The 14,845-nt window shown below is 37.7% G+C and overlaps 1 protein-coding gene across 1 annotated transcript in view; it reads left to right on the top strand.

Moving 5' to 3' along the window:
* LOC105398651 (neurogenic locus Notch protein) overlaps nucleotides 1-14,845 on the top strand; it is a 100,866-nt gene that overhangs the window by 21,965 nt on the left and 64,056 nt on the right. The window contains exon 2 of the mRNA XM_048626076.1: nucleotides 8,469-8,547. Coding sequence (XP_048482033.1) covers nucleotides 8,469-8,547 — 79 coding nt within the window. The remainder of the gene's footprint in view (nucleotides 1-8,468; nucleotides 8,548-14,845) is intronic.

Genomic DNA, 14,845 nt, shown 5'->3' with positions numbered 1-14,845 from the left:
AATGCCCCGGCATTTTTTCTTTTAGGTAATTGAACTATGTTAAGTATTATGGTTATCATGGAATAGATTCTTCTCTCTATCTTTTCTCGGTGTTGAGTTTTTAACAACTTTCTATCTGAAATAAAAGATTTTCAGCTGGTGTCCCGGCAACTTAAATACGTAAATTCTTGCGTATTTACAAAAAACATATAAATTTTAGATCTCCAATACGTACAAAATATGAAAATACGCGACACTCGAAGTAACTTCCATTGGCCGCAGTTTACTGCAGAAAACCCGCGTTGTACCAGCCGATAATCACAGTCGATACTAAATGAAATATTAAAGTGATAGGCACCAGTTAGACCCGGTCCATAACTAACTAACAACACGGCGAGATCTAACTCATAAGTTACACATCGACGACAATCGTGCCTCGCCATCTCTGTCCCGCTCAGAACTTATGAGTTAGAGAAGGACTTTTACTTCACGTTCCAAGTTATTTTTTTCAAGGGCTTTAGTATTTTGAAAATAAATGAACCTTGAATGTCTGCCCGTTTGGACAGCGGACTTGAGACCTCGAGATAGGACATCTAAGGGCAAAAAAACCTGGCATTTAGAACACAAACATTCCCTTCTGATTCACAACCACAAAAACCCACACGGCTAGCTCCCGCGGCGCGTCCATAATAAAAGAGGTTTTATACCCTCGCTGCTCTACCAGTTATCTTTCTCTATGGTATCGGAGTACATTATAGGTCCGTTGGCGGCCATAACTATTTGTCACAAATACTATGTTCTGTATAAATCGACGTGTTATCTCCGCGGGCCGTGTCGCATAATGAAGTAGACCGGTAATGTATTGGTCTGCCTTCAGTACTCCTGATACCTAGTTGGTTGTTATGAAAGTCTGTGTGGCTGATGCGTTAGCTAAATGCAATGGGTCCTTTCTGTTAGATAAGAAATAATTTTTTAGAGTTTCGGTTGGTTTGTTTGGAATAAAATACTTAGTGTGGAGCTAGTGTGCTACAAATAATTTCTGTTTGCAATATGACGTAACTCCTGCACTTATATTAAATTGATATTACTGTAGACTACATTGATTATTATTAGTCACATAAACTCGACTGTGGCTAATCATAATAATTATGCATTGATAATACCTACCTTTACTACATCCGCCTCCTTGATATTGATATAAAGTAAGTACCTCGGTGCGACCTACGTGTTTGCGTTTCGTCTCTGTCCCCAGTTCATTAGAGGAAGGAGGTGGATATACCTATAGGAACCGCTCGTTTATAGCACGTCGCCGTGCCAGGCCCACGCACAACCAATAAGTACACAGTCATGATAAATGGCGCTCCGAGACCCGCTGAACGCACGGATTATAAAATATCACTTACACTTGTTAAAGATCCATTTGCAGTATCCGGCTCGCAGGACCCGTTGGTGACGCCATCTTGAATTGAAACAATCGTGTTCCATTTTCAAAGATACAATTAACAGCTTTCTTGGCGCCTTCTTAATCGTGTTTTTTTAGTAATTACAGGTGGTTTTTTCAAAGTGATATCGGTCGCTTTGAGCGTAAACTGGTTTGTTATTAGATGCGGAGAGTAGGATTAATGCGGGTGCGTGTACGTCGATTAGAGCGATTTATATAATCGGCGCTGCTTTTTAGTATGCGCAGCTCTGAAGGACCGATTATTCTTAGGATAGGATTTATCATATTTAACATGTAAAATGGATAGACTTTACGAGCTAATCGTTACGATATCGTGATGAGGGAGTAGCGTGAGATAAACTAGTCCTGGCAAGGCTGCATTTATAATTCGCTTTCGGTTTAATTAAATAACGTCGGAGACACCATTTAGTGCTATTATGCTCTCGTTCGATGTTGTTCGTTATCATTATGGCTTTGGGATTGGTTGGCAATAATTATTAATCAACAAAATGTCCAGCTACTGTTTTTTTATAATAATCTCAGATTCAAAAGAAAAGATAAACTGCAGGTTGACTTGACGGAATATTTTGCAGAACTTTTGAATTCATGTTGAGTAAATATGGAACTTAAAGTCCTTACGCACCCAACTTTGTCGTGCAAGTCTCCTTTTAAGGTCAATATATTGGTTCAGGTTAAGCGGCGGCTCGCAATTTCACCATGCAATTTAAATTAAAATGTGCTGAACAGGTTTTCGGTGCAACTCTTGAAAAAGTGTCTTTTGATGACGATAAGCGTGTATGTTGTCACTGATATATTGTTCTTTCATGTTATTACCCACTTGATACTGGACTTCCACGTCTGATTGAAACAATCGGTACGTAATTAAAATTCCTTCTAATTTTTTCTTCTAATAAGTGCATCACATGTCCCTTAATTGCCGTACATTTGGTAACAAACCAATGCGGTAGAATTCACAGACACAGAATCTTCTTTCCAGATTTGGTAGTAATCTAAATGGTACCATACTGTTCCTCGGTCATTATCAGGGACACAATGGCGCGATCGTCTCACTAATACACACCACAGGAATGCTCTAAAGCCTTATACAGCATGAGGGAGACACGACCTGGGTCCTTAGTCTCTGCTGTTTACTGCTGAACTTTCTCATGGGTTTCCAATGCTCCAGGAAGGAAATTTATGACGATACCTAAGGACCTGTACTGGCTTTCGGTCTCTGTTTACATTTTGTTCCATCACTTACACTAGATACTTAGCCAATTTTATGGAACAAAAATCCTCCCTTGTTATTACATTGATGACATACTTGTAAATATGTCCTCCTGCTTACATAGGTTTACAATCTAAAACAGACAATAAACCAGAGGGTATTGTAAACCGTTGACAAATTTCGTCACCGCCATTGCAGCCAGACTATCCATGAATGCCGCCATCGCCGCCTGGCCATACGTCTCTGCAACAATAGCTCGCCAGACTCTGTCACACGTGAACCATTCTCTAATTAAGTTAACAAAGTATCCGCCATGCATCAGCTTGATGGATCGCACCTAGTTATGAGAACAATCTGAACGTTTCTTAACCCAGTTCTGCAATGACTCACGTTGTTATTTGGTTAGTTAGAATAGGATGCAAGATTGCGGATGCTATTCGGTTCAAATACCAAAGTGTGTTAGCATGTGAAGTTTTTAATTTCTAACTGTATACCGCTATACGTACAAAAGTCTATCACCTGACAATATCGAAGGTGCAACAACGTCCGCTGTCATCAACTGTGGAAGGAGTAGCTCCATTACAAGAGGATACACAATTTTCAGTCATTATTGTTGCATTAGGCGGTGTCTGTAAGAAGTTCAGTGAAGTAACTGTTCCCGTATTTTCTATTGTATATAACGGTGTAGACTGTGCGCAGGCGCAGGTAATGGGCCGGGAGCTTGTAGCTGCTGATCGAATGGGCTCTCGAAGGTTCAAGCGCGGGGCAAGACTGTTTTTCTACTTATTCCTTGTAGCTATTTTAGTTTAATCATTATTTTCGAATGCCCTTTCGAAAATTGATAAGAAACTAAATTGTGATCCCCATAAATTATGTCATTGCATTTTGTGGTTTGGCCAGCAAGTAAAAGTTTGATTATACTTACATTTAACCATTCATTATTAAAACTACCACAAAAAATTAATAGGTACCTACATATTACTCAATCCAAGTTATAGCTACTCTGGTTGTAAGTACATACATGTATATGAAAGAATCGCGTGCAGATAAATGCCGTCAAAAAGTAAAAAGTTGTGTCAGTGTGTTGCGCCCGCGCCGCCCCCGCCCGCGCCCCGCTCCCCTCCGCCACAGAGGGTGCACATGACCCCTATCTTTATGCCATATTTTACCAACCGTTGAACTTAAGTAATAATAGTACTATCAATGTTCAAAGATCGATTTTTCCTGTTTTGAAGAGCGCTTCGAGACGCGAAATATTTTATAATCCGCAGATTACTTATTTAGGGCCGGCACAGGTAGCTCAGCATTTTATTTTTAGATTTAGTTGGCGGCTTCATCACCATTGTTTTCGGTAAACAAAGCAATGATCAGAGTTCAGTGGTATTCGAAAAGATCGTCCTAAAAGATATTCATTCTTTTCAACAGTATATTTTACCCGAAGTAAGAAGAGCGTTATGTGTTTGTCACTACATACGGAATTTCGTGACAATAACCCACTTAGGTACTTACATACAAATCATAATCTAGTAAATTGTTTACGATACCTAGGCATTACTGTACATCTAGATAAGTCCCAAAATAATGTAGCAATGTTATATAAAGATGCCGCAGAGATTAAAACTACACTGGTGCAAGTGTTTTTTGGAAGTGAAAGGTGAACCATAGAGTTGAATTAGTGATTGCTATAACTACACATGTAATAATAATATTTAGTGAAGAAAAATACGGCCATAAATTGATCATTTCGTGTGAAACTTAATGTGAAGGAAATGTTTGTATGTAACTACTATGTCACGTAACACATAGTGTAGTGTGTGAGACTTTGTTGAGGTCAAAGTAGTATGAAATAGTGATGGTTTTTGGTGCATGCCAATTCTCAATACGACAATCGACATAAAGTAATTTTCCTTGAAATAATGGCTAAATAGGTGCAAGTTCTGCCGATGATGAAAAAATATTGGTTGGACTTTAAGAAGCTTGAGACTTAACAACCGCGTACTTGAACTTCAGTTAGTTTTCCACTTATTATTAATAAAAAAAATGATTATACCTAATAAGAAAAAATTCAAAATTTTCTAAAAATATCAACATTTCCGCACGCACGCACCGGGCGCGACGCTGGGCTGTGATTGGTCGCCGCCATGATTGCGGATGCGCGCGCGCATCTATTGTGACATCCGTCCGCTTCATCTACTAGTGATTTGACTGTGATATCGTATCATACGATCATATCGAGTTTGAGAGTAAGATACTTATTTATTGATCTATCTATCGTAATAAAAAAAAATTATCAAATAATTCGGGGATGTAACTAATACCTATACTTTTCTTTATCAGTATCACAAGAACACTGGGACATCGAAAGAAACACACACGAGTCTGCGTTGTTGAATGATTTTACCCACAGATATAGATATATATACCTTAACGTTTCAGAGAGAATGTCGATCATAAAATTAAATTTATTAAGACAGCCATTCGAGCTATTACGAATATGCTTTTAACAAGTTAATGAACTAACCAAAACGAATTAACAATATTAAAATGATGTCCTAGATGAAAGATCCGTAGCCTTTAGTTATGTCACTTTTGGTTTACAGCCCGGGTATGGTTTGTGAATACCACAGAATTTGATATAAACACACATTTTTATTAATTGAAAAGCGTTAATGATCAGCGGGGAAAAACCAGTTATGGCCTATACAATACTTGCTAGCTATAGGTATTCTATACCTAATAGAAAAAAAACAAATAATTCAAAAAAAATTCAAAAAAAAGTTCTTGTAGCTTTACAGGCCAATCTATCTATGATTATTACGTAATCCAGAAATGCTGCCATTTCATGATGCTTTCAACAAAATAAAATATCTATGTATACCTACTTAGCTAATAAAATATTGTTATCATAATAGTACAGGCAGTCATAGTCGTGGGAAAAAATAAACATTTAATTGTTATGATAAGTTTGTTATTACTTATTATCGTGTTAATTGTCGGTCACTTCGATTATGACCTGAGTTTAATTATTTGTCCAAGTGGCAGCGATCTGGCCAGCATTTTCTTTGTCCAAATATACTTACCAAAAATTGTACATTCCTTAAATTATAGTACTTATCTAATTTTGGATAGGGTTCCTACTAGCTTTAAGTAAATTTGCAGTGCCCACTATGGGTATCAAGTTGTAAGTACTTACTATTTTATTTAAGATCAATGTACACTTGATGGCAATAAAATATTTGATTTGATTTGATTTGTATCTATTGATGGTCCATATCGGTTTTCAAATGAATTCTTCCTACCCGCGTACTCACGAAATTATTCATATTTAAATATCACTAACAGGTTTACAACACCTAGAAGAAGTTTAGCATGAAATTGTTAATTGACAGTCATTATAATTTTTCTGTACGAAAAAATAGTGTTTGGATATTGCTGTGACGCTCGCTTGTCACGCGAGCATGACTCTTTTGTCCTAACTGATCATTTGAATTGATCATTGGAATTCATGATCACTGCCTTGGAAAAGTTAGAATACTTATTTTTAAAATTTAGCATAAGAGGCGTTTGGTCCATTTTTCCACCAAATAACTAAGGCCTACCTATGAGGTTGCCTTTTACCTATCATCAGATGTGAAGTGAACGAAATAACATCTAAACTATCTCAGGGTAGAATACGTTAAGTCATGTCATGACTTGTATGCAGAGTCAACAATCGCCCACTCAAATGTATCAGCTTGCAAAAGTTATCAATATGCTAATACCAGCTAGAAATGACCACGTTTCAACAGTTCGTTGTTTAAAGCTTCTTATTACCAGTACATAAGGTGTATCCTCTAAACGAAGATGGGACTACGAGTACACAATCTCACGCGGAGTTTTCGCGGAAATGGCCTCGTATTTTTGACTTCTAAATTCAAATATTTCTGGTTCGATTATCAGTGCGCGTTGAAATTTTTCTGGTTCTCACGGTTTGACAGATAACTGCTATCAGTTTCCGGTCAGAAGATGCGCAGGCGCAGTTGAAGTTGTTCGGTTTAATTGTCTATGCTTGATTAATAGTAATATTGAGATGCTGCAGATCCGTTTAAATAAGCCTAAAGTTACCTTAACTGAAAAGCAAATACTTAAGTATAATTTATAATACATTTTGGTTACCAAAGCTTATAAGTACCTATAAACTGTTACAAAGAAATAATTACCTAATGTTAAATAAAACAAACCAAGCTCCCTCGCCCCTTTTACATATCGCAATTTTTATTTTATTCAGTTACGTAGGTAGGTAAATGGAAGCAGTGCCGAAATTAAAGCATTTTTTTTCTATTACTTATCAATGTAAATAAAGCACTTCACTTGATTGATGAGTGGACCGTGAGAATTGAAATTTTGACAAATTTAAACATTGAAGATAAGCTTATTTACCTGTAAAAGTACTGCACATTTCACGGTTTTCTTATCGCGTTATTTACATATACTTGTATGAGAAAACGGTGCAAACACTTGGCTCGATGGCGGCTCACTTAAAAAAACTGCCAGGGTTTACTTCAATACCAATGTGACCATTAAATAAAGTTTAAGACTTTGATTAAACCTCCTTCTTCCATTACTGATTGCCAATAAACCTTATTACAAAGGGAAAAGTAAAAATCACTGGTCGCTTATAAATATTTAAAACACTTTAGCCGTCATTAGCATAAAAAATAACAAAACACTCGATTCTGATCTCGAAATTCAAATTGATCAATCAACGTATCCGTTGTGTTGCGATCGAGTTTTTGGGTGGTCTGTTCTCGCTCTGGATTGATTGAATCGAGACATCTCCGATCGTCATTCGTCTAGTCTTAAATACTTGACTCATGTTTTACACTCACGAGCAATGAAAAAGTTCCTGTGATATATGGGACGGCAGTGGCAGATGGTACTTTTTCATTGCCTCAGAGTGTAGTTCTTACTTAAATGAGCCCTGCAAATATATAGGTTTGATTCCTAATTCGTGTACATGTTGTAAATTAATCTTACCACATACGCACGCCAATACTTTTACATCATTGCATTACTACACAAACGCAGGCGAGTAAATTTAGATCTTATTTTAGTTGAATGGAAAATTTCCACTTTTCCTTTAGTCTTATATAAAAAGTCTTACCCAGAGCTAACTGAACATTCTGTATAAAACACACATCGACCTCATTATAATCTGCATCGAAATTAGTAATTTCGCAAAGGAAGCAGGTTGACAAGTGAGAAATACTTGTTTGTTTCCAGATGTTTATCTTTCAGCTTTAAAAGTTAAGGTTCCGCCGCCATCGCTGATCTCTTATCTTGCAGCTACCGAAGACAAAATGTCAACTTAATACGTTTACTCCAATAATAATGCTAAATCATTCTGAACTAATTAGTCGGCTGTCTGATTTTTTAAATATTGTTGTATATTTTGGTGACAGTTTTTCGGCTGATCCTTTTTGTTTTAGTTCTTCTTGTTGTTCATCTTTTTTAAAACTCAGTATTCAGATTTGAGAACCATATTGCATACTATACATACATACATACATGAGTTCCGATGCATGGGCGATGGGCGTCGCAGTCGTGGGCGGAGCGGTCTGTCAGACGGCGCTCCAGCCGGGTCACTAGCGTACGTTCATGCCACGCGGTTTCTGCATCAGATTCAGCAAACATTATACTGGATGGAGACAAATGGAATACTTAACCGGTTAAATCCGGTGAAATTAGACACAGTAAACAGCTCACATATTACACCTAAATAGTCCTTTTTATGCTTTTCGTTGAAATATCTGTAATTAACGAAACTATTTCATTTTACAGGTTTCGTATCCTGCTCACCCTCGCCATGTAAAAATGGTGGAACCTGCCTCTCGACGCCGCATGGAGAATTCTTCTGCAAGTGAGTACATAGAACCTAGAACCTTATAAAAAATCACGTGTTATTTGGAATAACTTATTTATCTTCTTAATAACCTCTACATAGGTACATCTTAAAAGAAAAGTCTGCAAACCACGACATCCCGCTCATCACACTCCTTTTTTATTTATTATGGTTTTGACAGCGTGTTTTGCGCATGTATGTGTATCTTTTGAATTTAGAACAGATGCATACATTGAACCCCTCGGTGGATACAGATCGGGTTCAAGTGGACCCTCCCTCTTAATTGCGATAAAAATGAATTTTGAAAAAAGAACGCTCAACATTCTCGGGGCAATCGCGCCATTGTCAATTATGCGATTCACTTGTGTCGAGTTATATGTGTCGGGACTCGTGGTAATTTATGTGTATGAAATTGAAATCGATAATTCACTCAATTCGGATCGTATGACACACACTTACTAAATGATGCGGATTATTATTAGTATTACATTTGGAACTTATTATCACATTCCGTTCGGATCTTTGCAGCCGAAAATATATGTACGTGTGATCCGATGCTACTACTCATAATATAACCCAAGAATTCTTGCTGTCTAAAGGCTACATCAGGTGTTTCCTTACCAAATGCAGGTTTTATTTCAAGTGCAAGACTGTATTGTATTTTAAAACAATACACACCGTCAATAAGCGCTCTTTAGTGCTCAATGTTTATCATTATGTCCTTATACGAAGCTTCGGCCAATATACTGAAGCGCATGCATCTTTGCCAAAGTATTATGACACTTATACTTAGAGTGTTAAGGTTCTCAGTGGAGCCTGTGAGCCTGTGTAAGATAGTTTTCGTACAAGTTCACTTAAGGTGTGGTTCTGTGTGTCTTCCCGTATGGAGATCATTAAAACTATCTTTTAAAATGTTTGATTAATTATGTCTGTTGTTTTTGACGGTTTTTTCAATGGTTATTGTATTTATCCTTTAACACACATACTTATACACATACATATACAATTTATACATTCCACATATTTACTTAATGTAATATTTTTTTATTTGAATAGTGATATCCGTGATTTTGGGAGTCTAAAAATAAGTCTGTATGGTGTCCCACTGGTGGGCAAAGGCCTCTTTATGAACTGACCACCGTTCACGATCATGTGCTTCCTTCGGCCATTGAGGCAAAAACCTGTCGAGGTCGTCCCGCCATCTCCGTCTGGGTCTTCCGCGACGACGCCTGCATAAAAAAAAAAGTCAATACTTATATAAGTATATTTTGAGTGTAAATAGGTTAGGATTAATTTTTATACTTGGCATAGAAAGTAAACAATCTTAGTCTTTCAAAGAGACTATCCGTTCATCATCCCAGGTCGAGGGTAGTAACTACTTATGTAGTAATCTGTGGTCAGGGGCGCTGAACTGTGGGTCTGTGGCTAATGCATGTGGGCGACCGGCCCAGATTCTGCTCACATCATAGGTATTAGTGCCCGCTTGGTGTATCTATTATGCATAGTTATCTATCGTTAAAAGTACTGAAATATAAGTAAGTAAAAGGAATATAAGTAAAAAATAGAAATTGGTTTTCATGTAGGTATACTATCACATAGAATTATTCTTAAAATTAAATTATTTCCTACTTTTTAGGGAATTTAGATGTCGTTTTTTGGTCTATTAACTATTACCCATGTGCACTTACACTTAAGATGCCCTTTAAACCTTGCGTACGTATGTATATTATTAAGTTATACGCTTACAATTTCAATTTTATATTACTCACGAATCCCGTGATTCCCAAAATGATCGGAATTACCGACCATTATTTTTAATATCGACATATCGACGGAACGGCCCTGGAGGGCCACTCTATACTGAAGAACAACGAACGAATGAGAGCTTTCGTGCAATGTGGCTCATATTTCATCACGTAGAGTGACCCCCTTGGTCAGTTTGCCCACCAAAATGAAACAATCAGACACTACAATAGTGATGTCTTTTAAAAACAATTTAAATTCGATTCGATTCTCGAGGATCGAGTGGTTTCCGCCCACTTCCATTAGCGGGAAGAAAGGATGACCGAGAGTTTATAGTAAAGAGGTATAGGCTAGATATTAAAAAAAAATACGCTTAGAACAATAGAATGATTTGGGTACATTACACTATAACTTCATCACTTTTGCAGTATGGAATTATGGTCACATCATTATCTACCTCATCTAAAATAAGTTACTGCTTACTTTCATTGGTCATTAAATTCACAGTCTCCTCAATTTAAGCTTTAGATTCTAGACCTAGCTCAAATAAATATCTTTAGACCAGTCTAGCTTTGTTAGTCTAACTTACTTTATGATGTCCAGAGGGCCAGGTCTGAATAATCTCGTTCAATTGATTGCATCGCTTCGATACGATCTCGGGAAATCAATGGCCACTCACGAATCAAGACTGTATTACTTATATAAAATATACTCACGACTCCCGCGAGCAATTAAAAAGTTCCACTCAGAAAATACCGACACAACATGATTCAATTTTTTTATGACCTTAAATTTTTTGTAGTTAATATTCTGATGCGCTGTTAAATGTACTTGAATATTGCATTCGGTGTCATTAAGCTAGTCTTTTCCGTTCGGAGTTGTTGTTGTTCCTATGGCACCCCAGAGGTGCAGAGGGTCTCCACTAACGTCCGCCACTTCCGCCTATCTTCGGCTGTACTTTTGGCCTCGCTCCAGCTTAGTCCAGCGGCTCGCAGCTCGTTTTCGACGCTTCGGCGCCATGTTTGGACAGAGCGTCCACGGGAGCGCTTGCCATTTGGTGGCCTCCAGTCAAAAGCTACATTTGCGGCATTCGTAGCTCCTCTTCGTACAGTGTGGACTCCGTTCGGAGTAATTTGGTGCTATCGTCACTGGAACTTTTTCATTGCTCGCGAGTGTATCATTCATCTTAACTTTTTCAAGTAACTTGCTAATGGATAGCTACATCTCTCAGCCTTCTGTGTTACTGTATGTTACCCAACATACCTCCTGTAAAAAACTACAATTTTCAGTGTTACCTTCCGAAAATAGTGGCCGGCGCTTAAATATGTATATTTAATGAAGCTTCAAATAGCCGATTTGTCTGTCTGTTTGTGCAACTGTCCTCGCTACACTTGAACATGGCGTCACTCTGTCACAATGTCCGTGTGAAACTTATATGTTTTATGACTTTTAATATGTTTTTCATTGCGCCGTGCGTATCGTTACGTTTTCGGTAGTTTGTTTTGTGTGCAACTTTTTATTTAAATATGTACACAAGTCTTATATTTATGTAAATCGAACAAAATTCCATTTTTTTTTAGTATAAAAACTGAAACTTGACAGCCCAGTATGCGGTTTGTGCAAGGATCTTCCGAAGGCAAATAATATTGTATCCACACTTCTAGTTTCCTTTCTACTATCTGACCAAATACCGTCGTGAGCTTCCTAAGTTCAATACATTTCCCTTTATCCTGATCTTCATACATAAGTGTTGTTATGATACAATTCATAATTTAAGATATGATATGAACTAAAGGAAAACAGCTGCAGGTCACAAGTTGAGGCGAAATTCTGGGAATTTAAAAAAGTTTTAAAACATGTTGCGGGGCTGAGCGGCGGCCTCTGTGTGAAATTTTAGTTTCATTCCTCCTTCATATTAAAGACTCCGCGGAGGTTTAACGTCCGACGAAAAATTCTGAATGCGGTTATGGAATTTACGCCGCGGAAAATTTGCTCCTAATTGAGGAGATATAGTTTAGGCGGGACTTTAGGACCACTAGTTTATAAGGGCCAGCTGAAAGCTAGCGCTATGGCCTTGTTGTCTGCAGCACATGCTGAGCTGGTACCTTTTTCACGTTCTGGACATCAACCCGTTATTGTTTGTTTTGTATTGTGTCAGTGTTTCAAATACATAATTGTTTGTTTTTATCTTTTACTACGACTTAAACCATACAAAAAATAATTTAAAAAAAATTGCTTTGTTTATCAATAAGGATTAATAACGATCCCAGATTCTATACCTCCATAATCAGCAGATATTCCCTGCATGATCCCATGATCTCAGTGTTCCGTGTTACATAATGTCCACTTGCTAGGAGTGATCCATTAGCCATAATGCGTTTATAATAAAGGTGAGTCTTCCTGCACAAGAAATGCATTAGTGTTTAATCGACCCCCCTCGTCCCCTCATGCCCTCTCATGCCCCTCTAGACCCTTCGAGTACCGGTGTGGACATTTATAGCAGGAATAAATGGTAAGCTGGAGAAAAGAGCTTTGATACAGTTGTGGTAGTTGTTGAGAGTTCTAGACTTCTTGGCTCAGATTTTTTTGCATCATTGTTGCACTGGAAAACAACTTAAGTAGGTAAATATCAATCATGTCTTAAGTATTTCATAAATAAACATTTTTAAAAATACTCGCTGTTCCCGCGAGCTTCGCTTCGCCTTAAAAAGTTTTCCCGTGTGAACTCCGGGATAAAAAGTAGCCTATGTTCGTTCCCAGGGTCTAGACCATATGTATACCAAATTTCATTCAAATCCGTTCAGTAGTTTTGGCGTGAAAGAGTAACCGACAGACAGAGAGACACAGTAACTTTCGCATTTATAATATTAGTTAGGATTAGGATTCGTATTCATAACCTAAGGTAAACACCTTAAGTTATGAATACGCTCATGCTGAAATTGTATTTTTACATCATTATTGAATTTTGAATTCAATCTTCTTTGTTTACAACAGCCGTTTCGCTCCAAGGGCCGCCGTGCTGCCTTGTTACACAGTAATGGAAACTTTTATTTTTCTTTTCTCCCGAGTTACTATTTGACTTACTTGTAAGAAGATAATAGCGGGCACTTCCTTAAATTCGTCTCGAAGGTTCCGTGACTTCTGAGAGATCGTGAGAAGGTTTTCTTTATCCAAATAGTTTCATGTCTTATTGGTTTTTGGATGCCGTCGTTGGTAGTGGTCACGGGGAATACGTTTAATTTTATTCGGTGAATAGAGTAACCAATAATACTATACTACCTACCTATTACCTATACATAGGTTTATTTTTCTTTTGATATACATATCGAAATTATCGAATGTCTGTCATTAACACTTAGGTGCCAGCTGAATAATTGTTTATGACTTGATGATATCAAGCCATCCAATATTATATTTCTGATTATTTTTTTGACAAAAGGTCTCTTTTGAGATGCTTTTGAGACACACCGACATGGGAGATGCTAGGTTTATTGTAGGTGAAGGTTTGGTCTATAGTGCATTATATATTATTTAATAAGGATAAAACTGGATATGTGTGAGATGTATTCAGATTCGATTACATATTATTATAAATGAACTACGAGCTATTGCCACTGCTGCAGACGCGATTTTTTTTAACGGAGCATCGCGTGAAGTGACTTCTTAACCTCTGCTTTTTATATGACCATTACGATAATATAATACATGGTCCGCTTACAGACATCTAAACTATACCTAAATACCGTCCTACGTCTGGATGCGTCACCGATGCGCGTTTCGGTGCCATCACCGCCGGACCGGTTGGCCGGGCGAATGGGACCCGGACCGGTTGGCCCGGGCGACTGTGAAACAATGGGCGGCGGTGGACGGTCCGGCTTACTGTCCTGTCTTCTGGATCCTGGATCCCTATTCGGGACGTGGTGGCTTCAGAGAGCGAGGATCGTTGCCGTTGTCGTTGAGGGATTTGAAGAGCCACTTAGAGGGGTCTAAAAGTATGTCCAATATTAGAGATAATTCATTGCTACTACGCCATTTTATAGTTGGTATCACTGGAAATATGAAATTTTGTACGCTGAAATTGAAAAAACTTAACTAATTTAAAATATTCAATACTTAACAATTAAAGAGTAACTTATGTTGCACAAGTTTCCACCTCTAGGTATTGAATTTGATTATTAAAACTTTCGAATAAACGGGCATATAGTATTACGGAATCTTTGCTTTAAATGAATAATATGAATAAGTGCCGAATTAGGTAAGCTTTGGGAAAGTTTCGTTGTCCAGAATAACGAGCGAGTTTGCTAAAAAGAGAGCAGGGCAACTTGGTCGCCCTTTTTCGGCGGCGACGCTCGGAAATTGATCGTTAAAAAACTTACAACCCATTTTAAAGGGCAGAAAAGGCTTCATTCGCAAAAATAACAAAATTTAAAATAATGAGACAGTTCTTGCTAAAGGCGGTAAGTATTGTTCACGAAACGGACGTCTACAAAACAGCCCAACAATACATACAAGAGCATTAGACAAAGTCGGTTCTTATATATAGCTATAATGCTTAGGCAAGTTAATAAACTCA

Source organism: Plutella xylostella, chromosome 15, assembly GCF_932276165.1.
Source record: "Plutella xylostella chromosome 15, ilPluXylo3.1, whole genome shotgun sequence".
Taxonomy (NCBI): domain Eukaryota; kingdom Metazoa; phylum Arthropoda; class Insecta; order Lepidoptera; family Plutellidae; genus Plutella; species Plutella xylostella.
Note: the sequence above shows the minus strand (reverse complement) of the source record. Positions and strands in the feature narration are given on the sequence as shown.